Here is a 24,777-nt window from a genome sequence, read left to right as displayed (position 1 = left end):
CTGGTTTCTATTTTTTTTAAGCTGGCAATGCTTAGTTTTCAGTATTTCGATCACCGATCGGTTTGTACCCTCTACTTTAGCTTTCCTCATATATTAAGGGCGATTCCAAGGTTTATATTATCTATCAAGCTTTGATTATGTTTATCCAGAAAGAAAACACTAAAATCGGATCATATTCTTTGTTGGCACAAATGGAAGAACCATATCATTGAAATCCGGATTATAAAGGTGCGTATCGCTCTAAATATAAATTTTATTTTTGGAGATAAATGATTGTATATATTAGTCAGTACCAGTCAATTTAATTGGCTTTATTTAATTCAGGCCTTTGTGTGAGTTATCCAAAAATATACATATACACATATGTAGGTATTGAGGTGTACTATATACCCTAACCATCTGACTCAAACCCGAGGTAGCAGCTCAAACAGCTGTTTCCAGCTCTTTGTACCCGAGAGAGGTGATAACAAAAGACACAATATTTTGCCAGTCAGTTTACAAACAATTCCCAAAGCAAAAGGAAGCACAGCGATAAGGTGAGTTATTCTCCAGGTAGGAGATATATATATATAAACTACGTGCAGGCCACAGCGTAGTGGGGCAAAGAACATAAATACGCAAAAGGTCAGTGCAAATGTGGGCCTTTGTTTGGCTGTCTCGTTATACAGGAATCACAGTGTGTATCCCTTTCAAGACCGAAACCTTGCGAATTTTCGTCCTGATCAGAGCTCTCTCGAATTCTAGAATAATCTTGCTACTCTACCTGCTTACTTTCAGCCTAACAATGAAAACCTTCACATCTCTAATGCTGACCTTGGTGTTGGCCTTTCTCGGTTCAGACTCTAGCTGCGCTTACTCCCCCAGAGAGGATGCCAGAATTATCAAGGAATTAAAGAGACAAGAAGCACTAAACCACGCCAAGATCGCCAGGGAATTGGTTCATCGTGCATCATGGGCTGCCTTGGGCAGCATCTCCACCAACAAAGCCGTAGAAAATTACCCAATGGTCAACATAATCTCCATAGATGACAGCGATGCCAATGGCAACTCCACCGGCAAGGTGCACTTTCTGCTAACCGACTTGGATTTCACTGGACCGGACTGGCAGAAGGACAATAAAGTTACTTTCATGTTCTCCGACGAACAAACCTTAAGGTGCAAGGACGCTGGCCAGGATCCAATGGAGCCCACATGTGCCCGTGCCATGATCAGTGGCCAGGTAATAAAGGTGAGTAAAAACAGTAATAGATCTTGTGAAACCAACCTTAAGTAATGTTTAATTATTAGATGGATCCCAATGGTACCAACTATCAGACCGCCTTGAATGCCTTTACGAAGCGCCATCCAGCAGCCGTCCATTGGTTAGCGGGTTAGTACTACAGAATTTATAGTATTGTTTATTGCTATTAAACAATTCTCCCTTTATATTTTCCATTTACAGCCCACACATTCTACCTATGCGCCTTGGATATTAAAAACATCTATGTGCTGGACTTCTACGGAGGTCCCCACCAGGTCAGCGCCTCGGATTATTATGCCATTAAGCTGTGAAACGAGATTAATAAGCAGGATTGTTTTGAAATGAAAATTCATTGTTTCAACGAACTGCACAAAAATGATTAAGGAGAAAAGACAAAGCACACGCGCTGCCACTTATCAGTTAAGCTCTGTGATTTCCTGTCATGGGCATTGTCTTTGCACAATAAATATAAGGGAAAAATTGCAGGAAAATAATATACGTAGGTGGTTAAGGTGAACGCACATTAGCAATCTTTAATATGTAACAATTCAAACCCTAGCAATAAAAGTAAATCAATTCTTGTTGGTTAATTTTTGTGTATATTTTAAACGGAAGTTTGCAAAGTTTATATTATTTTGGCGTTACGCCTTGGATTAGTCTTTCAAAAAGAGGGGTACAGTGACGAGGTATCCATCCTAGTGGGATCCAGGCACTGTGCACAGGGTGGCATCGATCTTCTGCAGCTGGGGCAGGATGTCGCGCAGCTTGGAGCGATAGCGTATGTCCTTGGCCAGCGGGTTGTACTCCAGGTAGATGGTCTGCAGGGACTTGTTCACTTTCAGCACCTCGATGTTCTTCCAGTCATCCACGCCGTTGTGATTTAGCCAGAGCTCCTCAAGGAGTTCGAGGTTCTCCAGGTTGGCAATGCCCTTCAATCGGTTCTTGGCCAGATCGAGGGTCTCCAGCTTCTTGTTCTCAGAGAGGTTTTCAATGGTTTCCACTCCGTTCTCGGATATGTAAAGCTCCCTGAGGTTAGCCAGTTTTTCCAGGTTCTCGATCTTTACAATTCGATTGGCCTGCAGGCTGAGTATCTCCAGATTGACCAGTGTGTCAAGGTTCTCGATCTTGGCTATCTTGTTCTTGCCAAGGAAGAGCTGGCGGAGGTTGACCAACATCTCGATGTTTTCGATCTTCTTCAACTTGTTGTCCCCCAGCTCCAGCATGGTAAGATTGGTCAGCATCCCCAGATTCTCGATAACTGTAATGCGGTTTGCCACAAAGAAGATCTTGTCCAGCTTGACCAACTTGTCGACGTTCTCGATCTTGGTCAGGCGATTGAAACTGAGATCCAGCTGCTCCAGGTTGGTCAACTCATCGAGGTTCTCGATCTTTGTGATCTGGTTGTCGTACAGCTCCAACTCCTCGAGGGACGTCAGCGTGGACAGGTTCTCGATCTTCTTGATAAGGTTCCAGCGCAAGAACAAGCGCTTGATCTGCGTCAAGGGCTCGAAGTTTTCCAGCTTCTCGATGCGACGATGATTCAGATCCAGCTCATAGCAGTCCGGATCGATGGTAATTATCTCCTCAATAGAGGGCACCTCCTCGGCATTAATCACCTGGATGCCGGCGGTTGGCTTGGCGGCTTCCGTATCATTCATTAGTCTGTCGGCATCGCCCATTTTGTATTTTAATAAAGCACTTTTTCCGTTAAAAGATCTCTCAAGTGATTTTTAGAAAATTCTATGCCGACTTGATTTGTTTATTTCGTTAGCGCAGGGAGTCGAATGAGTTAAGGTGGTTTAGGCACGGGAGTTGAGTGACGTCACAAATATATCGGAACTTGTAAAGAAACATAACTTAATAATAACAACTTTGTTAAAGTTTGGGTTTTGTTCAGTGTAAGACCACTTATTTATGCATTATTTATCAAGTTTTATCATTATATCAAGCAAAGTTGTAACTATTTTGAAGACTGTAATATATTTAATTGCCTACTGCGCCACCTTCTAAATTTGCCGGCTATTCAATACTGTAAATTTTAGAGATGTGTGTTCAGACTTTGTATGTATAAATATATAGAAACAAAACTCACAATATTACAAAATGTACTTCAAGATTAATGCTTAATTATAGATCATCTAAATACTATATATTAAGTGTGTAAATAATCTTTTCAACCACTTACGTGAGGTACACAAAATGGCATGCATTTTTCACGTCTGCACATCTCTAGTACAGTGTTGGAAAATGTCGTTTCGATATCCCGTCAGCTGTGCTGCGAGCGTGTTGATTTCAATTGGCCATAAATTGCGAATTGTTTAAAAAAGAGCGTCGAAAAATGCTGTGAGTTGACAGTCAACAAGCTGTGCGTGAGCCTCTCTCCCAATATTTCACTGGAAACGTCAGTCCTCAAGGAGTTAAACCAAGGGAAACCGAAGGAATCCAGCCAGGATGTCGACGGGTTTAAAATGTCGCAATTGTGGATCCAACGAGATCGAGGAAGATAATGCTCGCGGAGATCGGGGTAGGCTATAGATTGATCCTTATACCGCTGTACTCTAACATATCCCTTGCCTTGCAGTGTGCATGAACTGCGGTTCGGTGCTTGAGGATTCGCTCATCGTCTCCGAAGTTCAGTTCGAGGAAGTTGGCCATGGAGCTGCCGCAATCGGTCAGTTCGTCTCGGCCGACTCGTCGGGCGGAGCCACCAACTATGGCTATGGCAAGTTCCAGGTGGGCTCGGGCACCGAGTCCCGCGAGGTGACCATTAAGAAGGCCAAGAAGGACATTACGCTGCTCTGTCAGCAGCTGCAACTGTCGCAGCACTATGCCGACACAGCTCTGAATTTCTTCAAAATGGCCTTAAGCAGGCACCTGACACGCGGCCGCAAGAGCACTCACATCTACGCTGCCTGTGTCTACATGACCTGCAGGACAGAGGGCACCTCCCGTAAGTCCTATAGTTACATACATCTGTGGGTTAGCTAACTTATGCCTCTATAATCCGCACAGATCTTCTCATCGACATTAGTGACGTTCAGCAGATTTGCTCCTATGAACTGGGCCGCACCTACTTGAAGCTATCGCATGCCCTTTGCATCAACATACCGTCTGTGGGTGAGTGATTGTTGTGAACACAAAATCAGTTGTGGGTTTCTTACGAAAGATAGGGTTAGTTTCCATTGTATTCTATTCCTAAGTGTAATCAATTCCTATTTCGTTTCAAATGAAACAGAAATGATTGGGTTTGAGAGTTTTGATTCAAGTTACTCATTGTAAAAAAGACTTTTACTATTAATATCCACACTGGGGCAACATACAAATATATATCCTCCCACATCCCTTTAAATATATTTCAATCAGTAAATTGTAAATTCGGAAAATCTAATAATGTATTTCGTTTGATTAAAGTGCATAATTGGTAATAGATTCATAATCAATATAGGATAACATTTGCTTTATTTATTTATATATATTTATTATATATGTATATAAAAAAACGGTAATTGTAGGAGACATTCTTATCAAAAGCAAAAAATCAGTACAATTTCCAAAAGAAATCCATAATGTCGAAACGTAAAACTGATTGTTGCGCAGAGCAGCCTAGAATGTAATGCGTATAGGAGCAAAGTACGGGGCTTAATGTCAGTAGAAAGGCATGTTATGTATTGGAATATGCATGTAAGAGAGTTATAATGAAACAACTACGAAATGGAGACACTACTGCAGCTATGTTCGAATATAATTAGTTAATATTTGCGCATACTCGGGCATTACTTTTGATTCACTTATTACGTAAACTGGTTAACTTGGCTTTCAAATTCGTCGTATGCAATTCTTAACATGGCTTATTATCCCTTGAATAGTAGGTATAGGTAGGTGTATATATCGTTATCAGATCAGATGTGTGTATATATATGCTGGCAAAAAATATGTTTGCTATGTTATATATAGTATTAGTACCTCCCCTCAACTCTTTCTTTCTTTAGAATATTGGTTAACGCTAGCTTGACTGATTGCCCCGAATTCACTGCTTATTGCATTTTATTTACGATGTCTGTGCGTCTCTCTATAGCGCCGAATTAACTTACTTATTCCCCCCTCTGCCCACCCCCTCTCAAGTCGTACGGAACGTATTAAGTTTTTCGAGTCAACTACTACATCTGCACCTAGGTGTGTATGTGTATAAAGTTACGGGTGTATATATATTCAACTTGCTTCAATTTTGAAAATATCCTTTGTATGCATTTTGCCAACAAACTGTGTACAGTGCGTTTCACAGCTTCAGAGCGGCTGCAAACTTGACTGGCTTAACGTGCTATTGGCTATAACGAAGGGAACTTTGAACGGTTCCTTAAATCGAGTGACTTTCTTGACATGATCTCGCTCCCACAACCGTGCCGAAGCTGTAAAACGCACCGTCTCGAGGTGTATATATATGTATGACTATATATAGGACTATTATGAAAACTAGAGCACTCTACTATCGTCGTATATGTCTATATCCGTATATACGCTCTATAATTGCGTCTAAAACTCCAATTTGCTTGCTTGTGTTGCACTGAAAACCCATGAGTTTCGATTTTGTAGCTGTATTGGTCTCCTCGATTGTTGCTGCTGCTGCTGGCGATAGTAGCAGGCTCCCTGCCACTCGGCGCAGTAGAGCTGTGCGCATCAGGTGCTGCCCTCAGCCGCCAGATCCTCCCCGGAACCGTTGACATTGTTGCTAGTTAAATTGCTGCCATTGGATGCGGCAGTTCCAGCTGCTGCAGTTGCTGCTGCAGCTGATCCTCCTCCGATTGGCGTTGCACACAGCGAATTCGAGGGCGAACTCATGGCTGTCATCGTGGTGGGTCCATAGAAGATCAGTTCAGGAATCTGGCCGCCCTGCACGCCAGTGCCGTTGGTGCTCTCCGACGAGCACTGGAACTGGAACGTCACATTGCCCATGAGCACCTCCGACATGCCCTCCTGGCCGAAGAAGCTTAGCTCGTTGCCGTCCAGGATAACGGAAGCGGTGTAGTAGCACTCGGGCTCTATTTGAATGGGGTTCTCGAAGAACACATGGAACGTGTTGCTCGAGCCATCCGAGAAGAACTTGGTGTCGTTCTCGGCGAGGGTGCGTCCGAGACGCTTTAGCTCGATCTTGACGTTGTAGTTGGCTGCGCCAGTCGATGAGCCATACAGTCCAAAGCCAACGATGAAGATTCTGCATTAAAAAAAGAAATTTGGCATTGAAATCGTGAATAATATGCATGACATACACCTCTTACCTGCGGTCCACGGAGAACTGAATGGAATCACAGCGTCCGCGGTAACGCCACTGATTCGAGCGGTAGGCGCACGACTGGAAGCGATGGCACACCTGAGTCTTCAGCCCCGCCCTCGAGCGAGTAGGAAAGCCCAACGAGGGCTTAACCTTGGCGGTGAAGTGCAGAAACATGTCGATCGTTTCCTGCGACGAGAGGATGCCAGTCTGGGCCACACCGTTTGCGAACTCCTCCAGCGACATGGTGGGTATGCGGATGAGGTGCAGAGCCTGTCCCAGCAGCCTGCGCTTATTCTGCGGCGTATCGTCGATGGTCATCTTCTCGCAGGCGTTCATGGCCCAATTGAGAGCCGCCTCGAACAGGTGGATCTCCTTGCAGTTGAGCGTTTCTCGCGAGAGGATCGACTCGAAGGTCTTGAGGTCAATGTCCACAAAGTCCTCGGACTTAACCGCCATCTCGGCCTGTGCGTCGATCACTTCCCAGCAACGCTGCATCAGTTCGGGCTCCTCGAACAGACGCGATTGACTGAGAAGTAGGCAGGCGTTTTTTGCCGTCAACTTCACCTCCAGATAGTTGACGCAGGCCCTGGCCAGGTGGGGCACTATGTACTTCTTAGCTGCGTACAAAGTGGCCAGTATGTGCTCAGGTTCCAGTTTGATTTCATCACAATAGAGGTACCTTGAGTTAAAAAAGGGATTTTAATTAGGAACTCTTATGAAATTAGGCTCCAAAAGGAAGTTTACCTTAGCAACGTTAAGAAGGCAGTGGGTTCGACATCAGGCACTTTGATTTCCTGCTTGTTTTCCGCCAATCCGCCGTAGAACATGGCGTAGAAGACTGAGCTGCCCGTGGCGAGAATGTATTTGTGAGCGGGTATAGTCTGAATGGGATCAATGTCTGTTTCGTGGAGAGTAAGTTGAGAGATTAGATTCTATAGTCGATTTAAGACAATGGATTAGTTACCGAACTCCCCGCCCACAACGAACTTGACGTCGGACATCAGCTCGTTGTTAAACATGGCCGCATTCCTCTCCAGCACCGTCGCCTTGCTGGCCTGCCAGTTCGGATCCGCGGTATCAATGGCATTGGATGCCGCCACAGCCGCGAAATGCCAATTGGTTCCAGCGGAACACACGTACGATCCACTGCCGCTGGTGGGTGTTGCCGAAAGAGCAGCCACCGCAGCAGCTGCCGCGGAACTGGAGGGCAGACAGAAGGCTGTGGGACTGCCAGAGATCCCTCCGCCACTGCCCCCACCACCACCGCTGCTGCTGCTACTGCTGTTTAGGGCGCCCGGCGAGGCCAGAGGTGAGGATGGAGCACTTATGGGCTGCGTTATCTGTATATTGTGATCCGCTCCAGACGAGGCACCGCCGGGCGGAGAGACTCCTCCTCCACCCCGCTGCTGCTGCTGCTGCTGCTGGTGATTGTGGGGCGGTGAATGGAGCAGCCCGTTGCCATTGTTGAGTGTTTCCACTGTGGATTAGAGGGAATAAACCATTAAATATTTTCGGGTTATATGGGTTATACTCTCTAGTCTGATTATTCCCACCCAGCTCGTTGAGAATCAGCAGCACGCGTGGCCACATTTGTGCAATTTCCGCTGCGTGTGCATCATAAATAACGAATGCCAGGGTCTTCCCCTTTTCCACAATTATTTTGCCCCAAAACTACAGTGGAGCTTCTATAAATTGAGTAACCTTTGGAAATGTTAAAAGCATTTGTTACAAGGTAAATTTATTTATAATATTCCATTAATAAAGCTTTGAAATGCGGCTTTTTCTTGGTTTTTTCTCCATGCATGCATAGGTATTCCCCATTAAATTTTTTCCTATGTGTACATCTGCCTTTGAAAATGCAAATTAATTGCAGTTGACCCTCAGTTCAATATTTGTGTGTCATCGAGAGCCGCAATGTTTAATTAATAAATTGCTAAAGTTTCTTGGTTTGGCTATAAAACGAAAACCTACCTATAGATTCAGTGAATATAATATTTAAGAATTCTTTGTTTTCATATTTTTAACATTTTTAAACTCATTTAACTTTAATGAAGAATTTAAGATTTTAATTAGCTTTTTTATACACTTTCCCTTTTATATTAAGTCTAGTTTTGTTTAATTCTTTAAAGTAAAATTAAGATTAGTAAAAATACAAACTCGAATAAGTAATGAGTTCCTGGTTTCACTGTAAACTAAAAGTGGAGCGTCTCAAAATAGCAACGCATTCTGTCGTAGCTGTTGTTTTTGTTGCCAGACACAGCCCCCCTTTCCACGCCCCCTTTCCACTGGTGACACTGCCTTGCCTGGCTCCGAGTTGTGTGAAAATCAATAACTCACAGACACACACGGCGGCGACGGCACCTGCCGTCGTGCTGCCTCTTTCTTTGTGTCTTTCGCCCTTTTCCACGGGCCAGTGCTCCCCCTGGTTTTTCCTCGGGCTGGCCTGGTCGCCCCCTTACCATTGATCCATCCGCCGTTTGGCTGGGAATGCGACATGCTCTCCTGGTTACGTTTTCCAGCGGATTTCAGCGATAATCTGTTCAGGGGATTATTGCTATTGCCGCCGTGATTGTTGGCCGAGGAATTATTACTACTGCTGCTGGCCATCGTCGTAACTCGCGATTCTACGGAAAGGCAGCTAAGCACTGTTAACGCGCGGGTCGGGCTGTAGCTCCAAGCACTGGTTGTTTAAACATTTGCATTCAATTAACCATTTTAACGCCCTCCATTTTATTTTTCCGAACTGCGCTTTGTTTTTGTGTTTTTTTTACGGTTTGTTTGATTTGTTCTTGCTCCGATAACAAAGCAGTGCTGCCAACTCATGTGAACTTTAGATTCTACACGATGACAGAAATTTTTAAAAACAAAGTCGAGTTCCGATTGGGATGTCAAAATTATAGAAATAATAGGCTGAATTAACCTCTGTGGTTTATAAAAAAGAAATGCTGCCCTTTAAAGTTACAAACATTAACAAAAACAATAGAGTTGACAGCGATAACGATAACGATAACTTTTCTGTGAGTTGTGGTCACTCTAGACTTTAGTGCTGGCTAACGTGCGGGCTAGGCGCGTGTTTTGAATTTGAATTAGCTGAGAAATACGTCTGCTTTGGGTTTCGCAAGCCATTTGGATTATATCATGGTCACTCGATACTAATAGGTATTTCCGTCATGGCGCGCCATTAAACGGCGTACGTGTGGGAGCAAATAGGGCCGATTCAAGATTTATTCTACACTGGGGGAAAATATTTCACGAAAATGATTCAATTTAAATTTATAAAAATTTAGAATTCATACAAATTTAATAATTAAATACCGTATTTCGATTTGGATTTTATGTTTTCCCTTGAATATTAACCTTTATTTCTACCTCTTCGATAGGGGCAGCCTTGCTGCTGGCTTTACCTGGTATTTGCATGCTCGAATCGTATTTGGTCTATTATTTATTGACTGTACCGGGCGCATACATATTTAATATGAAGAAACAAAACGCTGAACTTGAAATCGATTTTGATGTGTTTGCTTGGACAGCGATCGAGCGAGCTCACTCACTTGTCCAAGGTTTGTTTATCTCTTAGCACATTCGTGTACAGTAAAACCAGTTTCTGCAGTAGCAGCAGCCGGCAGCAGATCGAAGATGTGTGCCGAAAAATAAAAAATGTTGTTGACCTTTGCCTAAGCTAATTTTTGACTCATCATTCATCCCCCTTCCTTATGATATAGTTGCCCATCTGGAACATTCGTTATTAATTTTGGGCCTGAATAAAGCTTATAAATTAAATGTGGGTTAAAGTCAGTTATAAATACTCGAATTATCCTTACTCTGTTCTGGCGGTGGCAACTCCTCGTTCTCCGGCACTCGAGCGGCGTACTCCGGCTCATAATTGTGCGCATAGGCGCTGCCCCAATGGCCGGCAAAGTCGTCCTCCTCGAGGGTCAACAGGTGGTCCAGCACCTGCACGCCCCGCTCGAGGGGGCCGTGGAATTTGTTGATCAGCTCGGAGAGCCGCAGGTTGAGGCCGTAGTTACCCGAACTTCCGATGCTGCTTGATTCGATGGCCCAGTAGAAGAGGTGGCGTCCCAGGTGGCTGCTTAAGTGATTCGCAAAGGCCTCGATCATCTTTCGGACGACAGGGGCGAGATCATCTTCACATAACTTCTGGTTTCTTGGCTGAAAGTTAAACAAGAGTTTAGATTATATAGAATTTATTGAATTCTTTTAAAATTTTGTGGTTTATTTAATACTTTTTGAATTTGAATTGAATTTTTCTTAATAATATATGCCATTCCTCGTTACGTCACTTTCGCATAGAAAATTTTAACCAATTGTGAGAGACAGACCGCAAAAATTGGTAATGGCAGAGCACTCCTATCGGTTTAACCGCAATCGTAATTTCAGATACATGTAACATAATCTGATTTTTATGGATATAAATGATACAATTTGGAATCAATTTCAATTTCTGCTCGCTGCCTCTCGATTGAAAAATTGCCAAATGCGGGACTGCTGGTGCACTTTCACTTCTCCGTTTCCCACTTACACTTCCACTACCATTTTCATTTTCAACTCCAACTCGCACGCATTTGTCGCATTTTATTAGCTTCAGGAAGTGGAATTAAGTCGGATAACCCGTAAGGCGTTGGGCGGGGGCCCTAGTCCAATTTTTGGCTTAATACTTTTTGGGTCAGTTGGAGAGAACGAACCCATTGCCCTCTCTCTCTCTCTCTGTCTTTCTGTCTCTTTGGGTACCTTTTGCACCTGACTCTCTGCCAGCGGAAATTATGCAAGCGGCTATTTTTAATTGGCAGCACCGCGAAGTCCGTAACCAAAACAAAACGGCGACAGACATGAACATAGGTCTTGGCTCTGAGAGAGTCAGTCTCTTGCCTTACATTTTCGACTCGTCATGGCGTCTTGTCTTTTCTACAATCACCAAGTCTGTGTGGTGTCGATATGTGGGGATGTACCCTAACCCGACCACGCCCCCAAATAAACAAAGCAATTTGTTGTCTGTGCCTCTAATGAAGTTCTTCATGCTTTGATTGCCTTTGGAGAACTCGGATCTTAGGTCGTAGCACGATTCACCTTTGAAATAATTAAGTCGAAAATAAATCAGCAAATGTGATGATTATATTTTATATATAATACAGTGGAGGATTTTATACAGACAATTGTTTTCACTAATTATCTTTACGCAACATGGATTAAACCAAAACTTGTTGGTTGCTTCTCCAAGTTAAGTTTTTTCAGTATCATATTAAATCTAATCAAGGTTGCTAATTAACTAACTGCGGTTTAAATTGCTGAAATATTAAATTAGTAATAAATAATCCAAGCAGATACTTAGATTTGAAGTTACACAAGTTTATTTGTACTAAATCTGAGGTAGAATATGTGACTAAAATTCTAAAAATTTACTTGTGAAGATCAAGTTCATAATATCGGGTATATCGTATAAGTTTAACTTTTTTATATTCAGTACTTAATTTGATGACCTCAATGTAGTGCTTATGAATTAAAAATATTCCATATGACCTAAAAAAAGGTTCACTTAACCTTATACTTGGTCTATGGTATATGACATTATTTTTAATATAACATCAATTGAAGGGATAAAAATTTAGATTTTCATCATTAATCTGTGAACCAAAAGGAAGCAATCAAGGTAAAAATCAAACCGAAGGAGCTGTACTTAAAATATAATTTACAGATTTATGTATAGATTTTTAACCAAGAATTTTCCTCTTAGTTGTTAATAATTTAATTAACAGCTTAGTACGCTTTAAAATAAACCACCTCAATAATCCCCTCTGAATTAGTTAAAATTTTAATACGATTTTCATTAATTGATGGACTTGTTCTAGGCAGGTTATTGCACTTTTTCAATGAGCCTCCTGCCGTTTTCTCATTACCCCCTCACCCTTCTTTATTGCCATATGCAAAACACACGCATACTATTTGTGCTAAATTAATTTCATGGCTTAACAATCGAGTCACGTTTATTATTCATAAGCTTGTGGTCTGTTGTTATTTTCCCTGCGCATTCAGTTTTCAGTTTTCGGTTTGCCGTATTTTCGCATTTTTATTATTTTGTATATTGTTCAATTTCCATTTTTCAGGACCGATTTTCATAGTAATACTTATTTTCCGCTCCGCATTAAGTCGCAGCTCGTATTTGCCGCTTGCATTAACTCTTGGGTTGCCCTTTTCTTAATTTTATTCGCTGCTGTGTTGTTGTTTTCCACGGCCGGTTGTTTTTACTGGGCTCTCTCGGTGGGTTTATTTCATTTTTCATTGCCTCTTTAATTGCGAATGGTGGCGACCCACTTTTTGGCCAAAGTCTCGGGTCAGCGTCTCGCACACACACACACACTCTCTGCCAGAAAAAAGGTGGTAAAGGGGAGACCCCAAAGCAACGCCCGCGTAACACTTTCGATTTTATTTCCTCATTACACGCTCGCTCGCCAAGAAAACAAAAAATAAATCACAACCACATCCACAAGATCACACAGCGAAGACACAGCACCAACAAAAAGTGAAGAGTTGTCTCTTTTTCTTGCAGTTACTGTCTTGGCTCTTTTGTTTTCTCATTATTTCGTGGCCCTTTTTAACGAGCTCCTTTTTGTTGCATTTGCCATTGGCCAGGGCATTTTGCAATAGCCACGCATTTAGCTGATTATCCAAAAGTGTCATAAAGCAATTAACTCTCCCAGTGTTTCCCAGGCATAGAAAATATTACTTAAAGTCATAAAAGAATTTTGTATTTATCATAAATAGAAGTTTAGAGGCTCTTGAAACAATTTAAAAATACATTTCTGTTGATACAATCGAAGACAGGAAAGCAATTGACCTCTGAAGCCCCCTCGCACTCGCTCACGTGGCCAATATAAAAGGCAACCTGTCGAAGCTTTCGAACCCTCGATCCGTCAAGTGGTCAAGTAGTCGGCCAATGAGCCTGTTGATTTGCCGATTTTGCACTTTAATTGTGTGCGCTTGTCGGATTTTTGTTTTAAATTTTGTCTTGGCTTTGTCTTGCCTCTTTTGTTAATTTTGTTTCTGCTTTTTTGTGGCCGAGTTTGTAATCTGATAAGGGCTTCAAGGAACGTACGATCAGTTTCAAGTTACAAAATTGCCTTTTAACAAATTGGTAGTAGTTAAAATTGCCTCTTGAAGGTCATTCGCTTGAGATAAACCCAAAAAAAAATAACAAGATTGGAATGTATGCCTTCAATATATCATTGATTCTTAATACCTTTACAAAATGTGGGTCAACAGTATTTAAATAATTGTAACTATTGGATAATATTTGCTAATAAAGTCTAGTAGCGATCCGGTTATTATCTATTAACATTTGTATTACAACACTTGCTTATTGTATACTAAATTTTAATACAGGTTGCTTCCAGCTTTACAAATTTTCCACTGAATGAACTATGTAAGATGATTTGCCATAGATTCTCTGGAAGAATTATAATTATATTAAAGAAAATACATCAGATATTATTCTGAATATATTAGCAGTCATTATATATATTTTAAATATATATTTTAGGGCTAGCTTAAAGTCTAGTGGCATTCCCGAACCACAGTGTCTAATTCTCGACCCCCTGAAAAGTCTGAGTTCCATTTTGTCAGAGTGCCGACTTTTGTGTGAGGTGTTTCCATGTGAGTTTGGACCTCGCTTCGAGTGCCCTTAGGTTGTTTCGCAATTATTCAGACCTGTCGTTTGGGGGCTCTCCGTCTATCGGCTCTTGAGCCACTCTTGGGCTTTAGACGCTTTAATTTGCAGATAATTTTTTATACATTAACATGCAGTTTTTCTCACTCACTTTTCATATTTCTTGGGATTATTTGGTAAGTCATGGTTGCATTTTGTCTAATGACTCGACGAATTAACATTATTTTTTGTACAATCCGTAATTCGTTTTGTCATGCATTCAATTCTTTTGGCCCAGAAAAATCCCCATTCGCAAGCTCTTTCGACTCGGAATGATGATTTGCAGAATTCTAATTCTGTTTCTTTTGGTGATTGTGACATATTATTTCTTTTTTCCAATTTATGACTGTATTTCGGTTTCACCTGAAACCAGTTTTCGTTGCCATTTGTGCAAGTTAAAGTTTAAGTTTTTGTTTAATAATCTCCCGTCATCGAGTTGCTTAATATTTAAAATATTCATGCCGGCAAATGGCGCGATTCTTGAGTGGAATTCTAAATGCGAATCCGATGTCCAGAATGGGAATACAAATTCCTGTTGTGCTTTGTTTGTATCGACAGTTTGGGAGGGGCTTCGCTTTTTTTTTTCTATCTTTTTAGTTTTGAGCGATCTTTGTTCATCTCTTGGCTGACATCTACTAGCCGGGAACTTCAGCCTGTGGGGAGGTTACGACGAGTGGCATTGGCAAACACTGAGAGTGGGGAGTAGGAGGAGGGCCGTCATTAAAAACAGCACCTTTCGAACACAAAACCATAGTTATGAGCAGTAAATTATAGCCAAATGCATGACAATTAACGGGGAAGAGTGCAGCCAACGTATAATTACACGGCGAGACTTATTATTCCATCGGGTGATAAGAGAGTTGTTGAGCCTTGATTGAGATCTCCCCCGATTGGTTACACTGAGGCGTCGGTCGATCATTAAGATTAAGATCATTAAGTCAGTCATTAATTCACTTTGGCACATTGAATTATAAGGGAATTTAGCAAGGGTGACTCTTAAAAAGGTCTTAATGGGTTAAGCACAGTGTTTAGACAATCAATTAACCGCAGAAATCAATGAGTTCTATATTTAGTCGTACTCTCTAAACACGTGACGTAAGCCGAGAGAGAGTATTCCAGACACAAAACATAATAAATAATTATCTAAACGGAATTTTTGGGGCTTTTTTGCTGTTATATGTATTTGCACTTCACTCGTAATTTTCTTTACGTTTTGTATTTTTTACACGCTCAACCGGCATCGCAAAGCTGTCAGCTGAGTGTGTTGCGTGTGTGAGTGAAAAAAAACCACACACACCAAAAGTGCACATAAATTAAAACGTCAACAGAAGAACAAACAAACGAGCTACGCGCACTTTGCCAACGATTATTATTATTACTTTAACAAGCAATCAGACAAATATACACACATTTTTGTAATTTGTTGGGCGGACGGGCGGCAGACAACCCTGATGAAATAGGTTTTTTAGAGGGACTTGTTCCACGCAGCTTCCTCTCCTCTTTTTTTTGTGGTTTGCGCAGGCGCGACGACCGGCCACGTTTTAATTTTTGGGATTTTTACTTTTTTATTCGGGCTGAGACTCTGCGACTGCGCGAGTCAACGAACGAATTCGTTGTGAGAGATACGAATTTTTCGAATGAGACACAAAACCGGCAACTCGAGACCCGCGACGACCCGATCGACCACGATCGACGTTCGACAATCGGCTGAGTTTTTATTGCATGCGATATGCTTGACCACGATTTGATTTTCATTTACTTAAATACCACATCCACTGGGTGGTGCTAACCAATTTTTATGCTTCAGCTTCTGTTGACACGACTCTCGAACGAGACATTTCCTCAGATTGCATTTCCTCATTTATCGCGCGTTCTTGGTCAATTACGAAACAATTAAAGCAGCAGCAGCAGCAGTAGCAGCAGCAAAGCGCAGTTAATTGCTGGTGTGGAAGGGAAACTCGAACCCAAATTGCTGGCATTTTTCCACCAAAATGCGAAGTAATCAGCGGCAGGGGCAGGCCGAAGGGTAGACCGCACCCGAAATGATAATTGCTGTCATGACAAACGCAAAAATAAAGTTTAAATAATAATCATTTCACTAGCCGCAGTTGCAGTTGCAGTTGCAGTAGCTCGGAGGCGGTTCTCTTGCTAAAAGAGGGGTTCCGGGGTGACATTAAGAAACCATTAGCAGCAGCCGTGCTGGCAACTGTCAAGCAGCAGCTCAGCACTTGAAGAAATTAGCCCAAAGTCTAAAGTCCTTTGAATTTCCGTCTTAAAATCTCAGAAATCCCAGTCACTCTGCAGCTTATTATAGAATGTTTTGGTAAATAAATCAAGCGATTGTCAGTATATTCTTGTACATCTTGAAATTATATTTCCCAGTGCAGCTGGAACAGTTAGCTCGAGTAACAGCTGTGCCGGATGAGTGGGCGCCGGGCTGAAGGGTCAATGCAGTCACAGTTTCCAATCGCAGTTCGCAGTCACTGCCGCAGCAGCGGCATCATTTTTCAAGTGGACCACTTCAGCAGCAGCAGCAGCAGCAGGAGGAGGAGCTGCTGCTGGGCCTCCGCAAATGTGCGCATTCATTAGGGTTTAATAAATAATTTTTTTCTCCCTTTTTGCGGAGTTCTTTCTGTTTTTTTTCTTGCTGTTGTTCGTGGAGTACAGTTAGCGAGACTTTGACAAGCATCCTCATCCCCCGGCCAGCAGGGGTTGACGCTTAACAGCATCTGCCTTTGTGTGTCAAGTGGCGCTGCATAAACAACCGACTTGGCTGGATCGGGTGAAAGGGCGGCGGATTTACCAGTAAGACCTAGGCTAATGTGCCCTGCAGGGGCAGGGAATAAATATTACAAAATTCCAGACAAAATTAATGATTTTAGCGACTGTTGACACAAAGATTAAGGCATCAAGAGCGGGTTTTAACTATTAATATAGGGAAATATTTTGAATTAATTTAAAAATATAAATATGTATCTTAGTATTTTGGAATTTCATATTATTTGAAGTTCTTATGTTTACAAATTCGAAATATCTTCATTAAATCTTTTATTTCAAATGTACTTAATTGCTGGTTGAATGTGTGTATAGTTGTACTCTTCAAGGCACACTTAAATATAGTTATTATTTTTTTATTGCAAATAAAAAGAGAATTCCCCGAGCTTTATGGAATGTATGTACATGATGTAAGTCTTACTCATATCTGACATACAAATTATTATTTTCTAGTAATTATACAAATGATTATATCCGTTATGGTTTAACGTTTATAAAGCTATTATTCAAATAATTATGTAAAATGTAATTGTTTAGTTCAAGTGACCATCCACTTAGCCCACTGAAAGCCCAAGAAAATGGTCGCTAAAACGTTGTGAGTTTCCGCCATATACATATACATACGTATTTCCCAGACCAATTTGTAAACTCCAAGAGAAGTACGTATTAAAAAATGCTGAAATGCCTGGCAAATATCTTTGGCAAGGTCGAGTGCCCGCTGGTTTTGATTTTCCAATGCGTTTCGCACTGTTTTTCGAGGCGTATTTGTTTGTGGTGCGTTAATGGCTGTTTGTGTTTCGCTTTTGTTTTGGCTTAAGCTTTGGTTTTTGTCCGACAACCACGACAACGACGACCACTAGGCCGAGTGTTAATTGCACACGCTGGCTTGTGGGTTTCCTTGGCTGACTGCTCTATCTTTCATCTAGTTCAAATATACCTAATTATTGGTTTAATAGGCCAAATGAATGGCCGAAACCTTTTTCGCGGGACTACGTGACGTATGCGTGATGTTCGTGTAGAGCTAGACGGATTTATCGCATGCTAGAAAAACGCCTTCGTGTGGCCCGATCACTCTTGGACTTCGGCTTCCAGCTCTCAACCTCTCTGTGTCTCTCTCTCATTGCCATGTAAAAGTTGAATGAATTGAATAATATCATACCTGAAGTTCGGGTTCAAGATTGTTTATTTCGGCAGCTGTCCATGAAGACGTGGGCCCGGGCCGGTTATTGAATGTTTTCGGTTTCATTGGCTAGACCGATTCGAGCCGACTTCAAGGTCGTCGAACAAGTTCTTCGGCTGATGCTCTTGCAGTTTGTTAATTTTTATTGAAATCTTTTGATTTTATAGGGAATACTCTAGGTGATTGAAGGGTATTGCAAGTTAATCAAGGAGTTTGCAAACATAAAAAAAATAATATGGTATAAGGATCAAAATTAGTATCGATATTTGGCCTGAAGGTCGGTATATAATCGATATATTAACTTTGTAATATATATTAATTAGGTATTCGGTTTATATGAAATAAAAAAGTGCCTATTATTAGTTTTAACTAAAATTGAAGAAAACTAATATTAAAGTTATACAAAATGTAGTTTTACAAATGCATTAACTCTTTCAGATGTTTTTCGATAATATTTAGATATATTAATGTTGCGAGAAAGCGATAATGTTGTATATAGAATTGTAGAATTATGTTAGAAATCTTTATAGATACCTTTCCTCTCCAAGTCTATAATTTCTTAAAAATTCCTTTTATGAGCTACAGATTCTTGATTAGCAAGAACATAAAGTGTTTTTTAGTAATCAGTTTTTGTTAAAATGTTATAATCGTAACCCATCTTCTGCTAATTGGTTTCTAAAATGCTCGCTTTAATCTGATTAATATTGAATTGCTAACAGATAACCAGATTTACAATTTCCAATAAAATTGCAAGGGTATTTCAAGCTCTGGTTTCCTTCATGTTTGATTTGTCACTTCCTGGTACACTTATTTTATTTATTGCTTCCTTGTTTAATTTTTGATTTATTTTTTTTTGTTACAGATCCCTGCTTGTACATCATGCGCTTCGCCAATCGCCTGCAGTTGGGTCCCAAGACACACGAGGTGTCCATGACGGCTCTGAGGATTGTGCAGCGCATGAAGAAGGACTGTATGCACTCGGGACGACGACCCACCGGCCTCTGCGGAGCAGGTGAGTGAACCGCTAAAGTCAGAGTTATGACATAGTCGCTAAAGGAAATCATTTTCTGCCTCAAAAAAAGCTCTGCTGATTGCTGCACGCATGCACGATTTTAGTCGCACTCTGGTGGACGTGATAGGTGTGGTCAAGATACACGAGTCCACGCTCCGCAAGCGCCTCTCCGAGTTTGCCGAGACGCCCTCCGGTGGCTTGACCTTGGAGGAGTTCATGACCGTTGACCTGGAGCGCGAACAGGATCCGCCATCGTTTAAGGCGGCACGCAAAAAGGATCGTGAGAGGATCAAAGATGTGAGTGAAAATATCTTTCGTAGTTCATCTGCTGTAAAAAGCTAATTAATTACTTATACATATTCTTTCCTAAGTACTTAAGAGGGTAACCTCAATTAACCTGTTTTAAAATTGACAAAACGTGTAGAAAAATAGGTGAAAGATCTTACGATGTGCTTAAAAAATTCTGATTTTAATTTCTTAGATGGGTGAACATGAGCTCACGGAACTGCAGAAGGAAATCGATGCCCACCTGGAAAAGGACTTGGGCAAGTACTCTAGCAGCGTCATCCGTCAGCTGACTCAGGGAAAGGGTGAAACGACGGCCAGCTCTCCAAGCACACCCAAGAGCGTCTCCGAGAACGACCTCGAGCTGGAGGAGTCCAGGCAGTTCATCGAACAGTCCAATGCCGAGGTCATCAAGGATCTGATAGCCAGCAACGAGGATGTGAAAAAGACAGAGCAAGGTGGCGTGGTGGCGGGCATTGAAGGCCTGCGTCCCGATATCGAGGCTATTTGCCGGGTAACGCAAAGTGACCTGGAGGATGTGGAGAAGGCCAAGCAGCCCGCACAAACAGAGCTGTTCATCGACGACCTGAACGACGATGAGTTGGACCAGTATGTCCTAACGGAGGAGGAGGCAATGTCCAAGCTCGACCTGTGGAAGAACCTCAATGCGGAGTATCTGCTCGAGCAGAAGGAGCGCGACGAACGGCTGGCCAAGGAGCGGGAAGAGGGCAAACCGGAGCGAAAAAAGCGCAAGCCACGCAAGAAGGTCATTGGTCCGTCGTCCACGCCCGGCGAGGCCATCGAGAAGATGCTGCAGGAGAAGAAGATCTCCAGCAAGATCAACTACGAGATTCTCAAGACCCTGACCGAGGGCATTGGTGGGCTGACCGGTGATTCGCCTGCTCCAAACGCTGATACAAAGCCCAGCACACTGGAAGAGCTCAAGCAGCAACCTGCCATCGTGGAAGAGGGTCCCATTGCTGTGAAGAAAGGTCGCTTCAGGCCATCCTACGATCTGCCTGGACCTAGCAGGAAACGGCCCAAAGTGGAGGCGGGTCTGCCGGTTAGCCAGCCAGTTGATGAGGATGTGAAGTCAGCAGTGGTATTGGAAGGAGGTAGGTCCACACTTTGGGATTTATGTTATCAATGATGCTCATTCCTTTCAATCATTTTCCAGATGACCTGGACGAAGATGTGGAGGCGGAAGCAGAAGAGGCTGACGCCGAACCCGAGGCAGAGGCCGAGGCCACCCTCCAGGACATGCTGAACAAGGGAGGCGAGGACGATGACGACGAGTTTGGCTACGGCTTTGACGAGGAAGAGGAATACTAGACTAAGTTCGCATTTAGCCTTTAAAGCATTTTAGTATCTTAACTCTGATTTTATAGTATCGCAACTTACCCGTAATACGATTAAACTAAGCTTTTAGAGAGCCCGTGGACTTGTTGGTGCTCTGGCAATGTAAAGAAGCCATTAAATCATGGGCTGGCTCCTGCTTCTCGCGGCCATTTACATGCTTAAGCCATGTCGGCGGAGGGATGAGGAGGAGTCAGTACTCAGGACTGGTACTTGTAGTTCGCTTCTAATTGTCGGCGCTGCCGTGGTGCGCGCCTCCAAGTGCTGCAAATAAATATTTCACTCTTAATCATGTTTTGCACTTTGTTTTGCTTGCCTTTCTCCAGGCGCTGCAGGCGGCCAGCCATGGCTGGAACTTGGCTCGACTCCACGGCCGTGGTCGTAGCTCCAGCCGTGTTGAGTGGCAAGTGCCCGGCAATGAGCTGTTGAGTCTGCCCAAGCACTTGTCTCTGCGATTTTATAGTTATTATGTTGTAATTAGTGTTAATTTACTTGCCTCCGGTTCAGCAAGTCAGCATCCTGAGCGCCGGACATAAAGCATTGCATAGTTTGGCGGGAAATTGCTGCTTGGTGCTTCAAGCCGAGACGGTTGCCAAGCTTATACTAAGTCTATTGATTCGGCTGAAGGCTTTCATATGTATGTCTTGGTTTGGTTTAGAAGAAAATGTTGCTTTAAAATGATTAAATTTGTTTATATATTCAATTGAAATAGCATATTTTTAAGGTTAACAATAAAGCTATGTTTAACATCGCTTAACATACTTTTAGGACCTTCAATTCCTTTATGATTCTCCTGTTTAATTACCGATTTTATTAATTCAAAGCTTCAGAAAATAATTGAAAGCTTCCAAATAATTTATGAATTACACAGTTATCGAAGCGGATGCATAATTGACTCTCGCCTTTAGGTTCTCATTCCAAAACTAAAATGTTTGCAACTTTCCTGTTCTCAGAACATGAATAAATTTCACTTTCCAGCAAATTTATGCCGGAAGTTAAGTTGAGAACTAGCGTGGTTGGTGGCCACCACCCGTTTCCCAACTTTAAATTTGCCAAATGGTTGCCGAAGCTCTAGCTGCACTTAATGCCCGTTCGCTAATTTGCATAAGCCCACAGCCCTGGGCCCCAAAGGATAATTATTAATAAAATGCACACGGACCGGAGAGCCCGCTCAAGGGTCCTGATGGGGCGTGGCCCAAGCCAGGCCGGGCCAAGGCTTAGCTTGAAACGATAATGTGAATTGTATGCACATGTAAATCCCCAAGCAAATGTGACAGTAAAATGGCAATTAGTAGACATCTTGACTCGACCGACCAGCCACTTGGAAGTTTCCCTGGTCCGGCGACTAATTTATGCGCAGCCAGTGCATGGGCTGGCCAGGACTGGACGGAGGTGGAGTTGCCCTATCACAGGCACGCCTTTTGATGCGGATAATCGCACGATTAAGCGCATTAATCGCTATGATATAATTTTAACGCTTTATTCGCTGCCTCTTAGGACTTTTTATAGGTCGCGTAACGTTGGCAGGGCTTATCAGGCGAGAGTTAATGAATAACAGTAGATTAATTAAGACTCAAGGATATATTAGCTCGATTTATGAAAGATGGCTTGTGCAATGGCACCTTTTGTATATATATTTATATATACTTTATATATTTTCGAGGGTATATTCTTAGTAAAATCATAAAATGCACCACACTTTTTGCTTCATGTTTGTGTATAATTTGTTTCTTGGTGATCCGCATACTGTCACTTGCGGCATATTAATTAAAAAGTGTTCTTTTACTGCTAAAATTCAATATAAAATATATGGCATATATACGTATATATCGAACAACACGTTGGCAATATATTTTAATGCAGTTTAATTAAAAATGTGCCAAGCTGAGGTCATTTCACAGTTCCAGGGATTTTGTTTGCTGTTGTTTTTTTTTCCCCTGTGCGTGTGTTGATTTACTTTGCCTTTTTTTTTTGCAATGCTTTCACTGCTCCACCATTTCTCTCAATAAAATTTTTATCATTTACACTTTATTTGCGGATTTGGCTGCTTTATTATTAAATACAGCGGCCGCAGGCTGCCATGGTCAGCGACTCGCTGGCGACGCTGGAGACCATTTTGAAAAGTATTTAATAAGTGGAAACAAATAAAACGAGGCGCCGCGGCAGCAGCAAATACCGAAAATGCGGAAATAATGCTTTTAATTAAAATAACTTGTGCGGGCGTATCGCTCTGGTGGCGGTGGTAGCTGAGCTTCGGTGACAAATAAATGAATAAGTTTCACCGATTGTTTAATACGCTGCATTAAGTATACGCAACGTAGGACCTGCCATGCCCAGAATTTAAGTTTACATTAAGCGGAGAAAGTCTGATTAATTAGACTCAACAGCTTTTGGCAAATTAGTTGCATTAAATGGAGTTTGGCTGTGACATTCCGAAAGTATGTAACGAACTTTAAAGCCGCCCTTCGATTTCCTCATTTGATTTGCGATTTAATAGGTGTGTTCGGGGGTGCTGGAGTGTGTGTGTGTGGCGACTAATTTATGCGCTAATTATGTTGTGTTTTAGCCGTCGAGTGTTGTTTCGGCTCGATGAATAATTAAAACTCGTTTTCCCTGCGCGCCTATTAATTAAGCCGCTAAATGTTTTGTTTAGTAATTTGTTTTCGGTCTATTAAAGTGGTTTAGGAGCTGGAATCCCACTGACAAAATGAGTCCTTTAATTGGGTTTCCATTCGGTTTAGTTGCTATTTGGCTGGTAATCGGGAAACGACACTATAACTATAAATTTAACGAAAAATAGAACACAAATATAGTTATTTAAATTACTTTATGAAATGTTCGTAAAGTAGTATATATTAAACAAATTTCGTTTCAATAAAACAATAACTTAAATCCTTGTGAATTTTTTAAGTTTATTAATTTATACTTCCAGATTATCAAATATATATCTATTTTATTGGTGTCGCTATCATAAAAAACAATATCCAAGTTATCGTTTTATGTTTAGTATCTGCAACTAATTGGCTGCATTCAAGCTAAACTATAATTAACGTTGTTGACAATGGCAACCTGCCTGCCCAATCAGCGGATCGTGGCTGCTGTGACCGCAAGCTGTCCTGCGGTCCAGCAAAGAAGGGGGTCCTGGTGCTTGGCCAGCTACTTGAGGCTGCCGATAACGGCCACGGCATTAGCAGCAGCAGGTAAGTGGCGAATAGCTGCAGTCAAGTGGCAGCCAGTGGGAGGCGGCAAGGATCAGGCGTTGCATCTGCGGAAGCACGCTCCAATGGCACACGCACACACTTACACGCATCAGGACACACACGGCAGTTAACAGACAATTCCCAATCGTCCGGGCTCACGCACACGCTCACATAAACCACGCACATTTGGGCCAGCATGCAAATATGCAATAATAAAGTAAATAAACGCTTGCCAGCCGCCATTAAGCTGCAAGATGCAAAAACAGCACGAAACTACAGTGGGAACAAATGAGAGAAATTTATATTAAATGTAAAATGTATATATCAAGCTGAAAAGTAATTATTATTCAGTTATTTGCCCGATTGAATTTTAATTAAAAATTCTAACTGAAAATATATTATAGTATTTTTATCATTTAATTTTTGAATATATTAACATTTTCTCTTTAATTTTCTCTTTTTTCTTGAATTTTTTACAATATTCCTTAACATTTTCACATAATATTGTATAATTTATAGACAGCTTACTGTACTCAGGCATCTATCGCCAGCAGCGTATTGAACATAAAGTGCCTGGCAAACTAGGCAAGGCTGTGATTGCAAAACACAAGTGCAATTACCTGGCCTGCAGGCTCAGCACACACATACAGATGCGCACCAACACCAAAACCTAGCACCGTACAGGATAAACACTCACAGTTAAGCATAAAATCAAAATAATAATAATATATTCAAAAAAATTA

General features: G+C 41.9%; 4 protein-coding genes across 7 annotated transcripts; 2 read left to right on the top strand and 2 right to left on the bottom strand.

The window, feature by feature from the left end:
- Window positions 1–411: 411 nt before the first annotated feature.
- Window positions 412–1,830, top strand: CREG (Cellular Repressor of E1A-stimulated Genes). The gene is made up of 4 exons (XM_017168082.2): window positions 412–536; window positions 778–1,228; window positions 1,288–1,369; window positions 1,442–1,830. The coding sequence occupies exons 2-4, from the start codon at window positions 785–787 to the stop codon at window positions 1,549–1,551; spliced, it is 636 nt and encodes a 211-aa protein (XP_017023571.1). The 5' UTR covers window positions 412–536; window positions 778–784; the 3' UTR covers window positions 1,552–1,830.
- Window positions 1,817–3,115, bottom strand: sds22 (protein phosphatase 1 regulatory subunit sds22). Its single transcript, XM_017168080.3, has one exon. It carries the CDS (start codon window positions 2,917–2,919, stop codon window positions 1,936–1,938), a length of 984 nt encoding a protein of 327 aa, XP_017023569.1. The 5' UTR covers window positions 2,920–3,115; the 3' UTR covers window positions 1,817–1,935.
- Window positions 3,116–3,492: 377 nt separating this feature from the next.
- Brf (Brf RNA polymerase III subunit) lies at window positions 3,493–20,919 on the top strand. 2 transcript variants are annotated; one of them, XM_070287417.1, is made up of 8 exons: window positions 3,493–3,764; window positions 3,822–4,190; window positions 4,253–4,357; window positions 19,044–19,193; window positions 19,264–19,490; window positions 19,675–20,593; window positions 20,656–20,815; window positions 20,867–20,919. In XM_070287417.1, exons 1-7 carry the CDS (start codon window positions 3,692–3,694, stop codon window positions 20,808–20,810), a joined length of 1,998 nt encoding a protein of 665 aa, XP_070143518.1. In that variant the 5' UTR covers window positions 3,493–3,691; the 3' UTR covers window positions 20,811–20,815; window positions 20,867–20,919. The 2 variants fall into 2 exon arrangements, with proteins under 2 accessions (XP_070143518.1, XP_017023579.1); XM_017168090.3 differs by having other exon boundaries at window positions 20,656–20,919.
- On the bottom strand, window positions 4,608–15,813 carry lute (BTB/POZ domain containing protein 3 lute). Of its 3 annotated transcripts, XM_017168088.3 has the most exons (6): window positions 15,636–15,813; window positions 10,331–10,679; window positions 7,474–7,986; window positions 7,254–7,407; window positions 6,514–7,188; window positions 4,608–6,449 (listed from the first exon to the last, which is right to left on the bottom strand). In XM_017168088.3, the coding sequence occupies exons 2-6, from the start codon at window positions 10,626–10,628 to the stop codon at window positions 5,915–5,917; spliced, it is 2,175 nt and encodes a 724-aa protein (XP_017023577.1). In that variant the 5' UTR covers window positions 10,629–10,679; window positions 15,636–15,813; the 3' UTR covers window positions 4,608–5,914. The 3 variants fall into 3 exon arrangements, with proteins under 3 accessions (XP_017023577.1, XP_017023578.1, XP_070143517.1); XM_017168089.3 differs by lacking the exons at window positions 10,331–10,679; window positions 15,636–15,813 and adding an exon at window positions 8,969–9,311; XM_070287416.1 differs by lacking the exons at window positions 10,331–10,679; window positions 15,636–15,813 and adding an exon at window positions 8,063–8,136.
- Window positions 20,920–24,777: the final 3,858 nt, after the last annotated feature.

Source organism: Drosophila kikkawai, chromosome 3R, assembly GCF_030179895.1.
Source record: "Drosophila kikkawai strain 14028-0561.14 chromosome 3R, DkikHiC1v2, whole genome shotgun sequence".
Taxonomy (NCBI): domain Eukaryota; kingdom Metazoa; phylum Arthropoda; class Insecta; order Diptera; family Drosophilidae; genus Drosophila; species Drosophila kikkawai.
The sequence above is the reverse complement of the archived record's forward strand: the minus strand, read 5'-3'. Positions and strand labels throughout refer to the sequence as shown.

Excerpts from the sequence above, each read along its gene's own strand:
- lute (XM_017168088.3), bottom strand. The coding sequence starts at position 10,628 with ATGATCGAGGCCTTTGCGAATCACTTAAGCAGCCACCTGGGACGCCAC. Across the intron at positions 7,408-7,473 it reads CGTTGTGGGCGGGGAGTTCG|ACATTGATCCCATTCAGACT; the intron begins GTAACTAATCCA and ends TCCACGAAACAG. Across the intron at positions 7,189-7,253 it reads GCCTTCTTAACGTTGCTAAG|GTACCTCTATTGTGATGAAA; the intron begins GTAAACTTCCTT and ends TTTTAACTCAAG.
- sds22 (XM_017168080.3), bottom strand. The coding sequence starts at position 2,919 with ATGGGCGATGCCGACAGACTAATGAATGATACGGAAGCCGCCAAGCCA.
- Brf (XM_070287417.1), top strand. The coding sequence starts at position 3,692 with ATGTCGACGGGTTTAAAATGTCGCAATTGTGGATCCAACGAGATCGAG. Across the intron at positions 3,765-3,821 it reads TAATGCTCGCGGAGATCGGG|TGTGCATGAACTGCGGTTCG; the intron begins GTAGGCTATAGA and ends CTTGCCTTGCAG. Across the intron at positions 4,191-4,252 it reads CAGGACAGAGGGCACCTCCC|ATCTTCTCATCGACATTAGT; the intron begins GTAAGTCCTATA and ends TAATCCGCACAG.
- CREG (XM_017168082.2), top strand. The coding sequence starts at position 785 with ATGAAAACCTTCACATCTCTAATGCTGACCTTGGTGTTGGCCTTTCTC. Across the intron at positions 1,229-1,287 it reads TCAGTGGCCAGGTAATAAAG|ATGGATCCCAATGGTACCAA; the intron begins GTGAGTAAAAAC and ends TTTAATTATTAG. Across the intron at positions 1,370-1,441 it reads AGCCGTCCATTGGTTAGCGG|CCCACACATTCTACCTATGC; the intron begins GTTAGTACTACA and ends TTCCATTTACAG.